Raw genomic sequence first — 2,086 nt, forward strand, 5'->3', positions numbered from 1 at the left:
ATTCTAGTAAATGAACTAGATAACCAAATTCAGATTATACTTAGATTACCAGAGAGACATCACAATAACTTGATCATAATATTTTAGAGCATTATTATATCTGTCTTGAATTATACTTGATGAGGTTGAGTTCTTCCAACCCTAAGAGAGTTGACAAGGATATTGGACTTGAGACACGATTTACGCATGCGTATGATGATCGATGATGGAAGGTAGCCCAACTTGTTCTTCTTTGATCAAGTTATTAGATTTTATTTATCTTTATTATTGGATCTTATTTTATGTTATTTTATTATATTATTAGTTAGTTTTAAGCACAAATTTGATTTTGATTTTATTTTTATATTTAATTTTCTTGATAGTATGATCAATTTTTTAATGAATTGAATAAAATTTATAAAGTTGTAGATTTTTCCAACCATGTTCCTTTTTTTCTTCATTTTTTTTCTCATTTTTTGGGCTTCTTCTTCTTAGCTTCTTCTAATTCTAAAGCAAACTATTCATAACCTAAAATCAATTAGCACTGCTGCTGGAGAAAAACACCTCTTATATACAAGTTTAATTTTTACAATTGATCATTACCCTTTCCCATAAGCATAAGCTCTGCAAAAACTTGTGTACGAGTACATTTTACCACGGAACTTTAGCCTTTCAAAGGAACTTAAGCTCCCGAATCTTAGTATACACCTCCAATGTGCCAATCTCAACATCTAGCCTAATCAAAGTCTCTGTTACTTCCAAAAGCTTTGCCTTCAATAAGAGCTCTCATCTGCTCTTCCATTTAGCTGAAAGTTTCTTAAGCTGTTTGAGCCCAGCAAGGAAAGAAACTAACACTAATTCCTATGCCCTGAAAAGCTTTCAAAGTCTTCTCCCAAGCTGCAAAATTCTCCTGGAAGGTACTAAAAGCTGGAGCTCTAATACCATCAGCAATGTTGATAGTCTCAGCAAGCATTCCACCTACCAATTTACAATTAAGGTCCTCAATAACATGGTCATGGAGAAAGCATTTTCGACTGCAGCAAAGCTCATGATACTTGATCTGAAGGTGTTTAGAGAGCTCACTGTTGATAACTGAACCATTTACAAGAATGTTCAAATCTTCAAAACTTCTCACTTCTTTAAAATCAACAGCATATCTGACAGTCTGATTCCATCTGTGATTTCGGAGCCAAGATCCTCGCTTTCATTTTCAAAATGATCTCACACAGGTCTATCGTTAGTGAAATAGTCCCTTGTGCGATTATTTTCAATGTTCTCTTCAGGGTTCTGCAAGGGGTGTCCGAGATCCTGGTCTTCCATTTCTTTGCTTACCATGCTCGGATTCTCGACATGAACTGCATCATTATTTAATTGTTTAACACTAGCATCCAATTTCAGAAGGCCGATAGTTCCATCCACTCCTTCTGAATAGTTTTTCCTCACAACGTAGACCTTAAAAAGAAGACAACTCGCATGAAGAACAATAAAAGAAACAATGTCAAGTGATAGAAACATAGATTTTTAAGAAACAATATGTCACAAACCACTTCAGAGGGAAGAACTGAACCCCCCCCCCCCCCCCCCCCCCCCCCCCCCCCCCCCCCCCCCCAGCATTAATAAGCTTAGAAAATTGTTTCTTGTTCTTATTTTTTCTCTCTTACAACACATCAATTCAATTTCCATCAATTAATTTTGTCCTAAAAATTTACGAAGGCTACAAATGCCAGCTTTCGTTGCATACAAAAGATAAATAACTACAAGAAGGTAACTACTCTAAATATAGATCGTGAGACAATTTATAAATAACCACACCAGAAAATATTACCATTAATGGAGTAATGCGACTTTTCTTATTCTTTGTTCTTAAGATTTAACATCAGAATTACCTCTCTAGCACCTCATTTTTCTAAAACTTCAAATGCTGAAAACAAACCCAATAAAGATTTGTTTCCAAAGTAACCCTAACTTTAGAACCAACTAATTATTTCTATTTATTTGATGGTTCCACGAAGATAGCAATTAAATTAAGTAATTATGTAAGAAGGTTCATAGAATCTTGCTAGGATCAAATGAACGAAAAACCACATCTCCCTTCTTCAAGTTATGA

The 2,086-nt window shown here is 34.7% G+C and overlaps 1 protein-coding gene across 1 annotated transcript; it reads right to left on the bottom strand.

Annotated features, from left to right (window-relative positions):
• Window positions 1-651: 651 nt before the first annotated feature.
• Window positions 652-1,881, bottom strand: LOC105107668 (B3 domain-containing protein Os01g0234100-like). The gene is made up of 4 exons (XM_011001680.1): window positions 1,877-1,881; window positions 1,312-1,447; window positions 833-1,180; window positions 652-750 (listed from the first exon to the last, which is right to left on the bottom strand). Exons 1-4 carry the CDS (start codon window positions 1,879-1,881, stop codon window positions 652-654), a joined length of 588 nt encoding a protein of 195 aa, XP_010999982.1.
• Window positions 1,882-2,086: the final 205 nt, after the last annotated feature.

The sequence above is a fragment of the Populus euphratica genome, unplaced genomic scaffold, assembly GCF_000495115.2.
Source record: "Populus euphratica unplaced genomic scaffold, PopEup_1.0 scaffold165.1, whole genome shotgun sequence".
NCBI classification, from domain to species: Eukaryota; Viridiplantae; Streptophyta; class Magnoliopsida; order Malpighiales; family Salicaceae; genus Populus; species Populus euphratica.

Coding starts and splice junctions, on each gene's coding strand:
- LOC105107668 (XM_011001680.1), bottom strand. Junction 1,181..1,311: donor ATGTCGAGAATCCGAGCATG/GTAAGCAAAGAA, acceptor TGAAAATGAAAG/CGAGGATCTTGGCTCCGAAA. Junction 751..832: donor TTCAGGGCATAGGAATTAGT/GTTAGTTTCTTT, acceptor CTCTTATTGAAG/GCAAAGCTTTTGGAAGTAAC.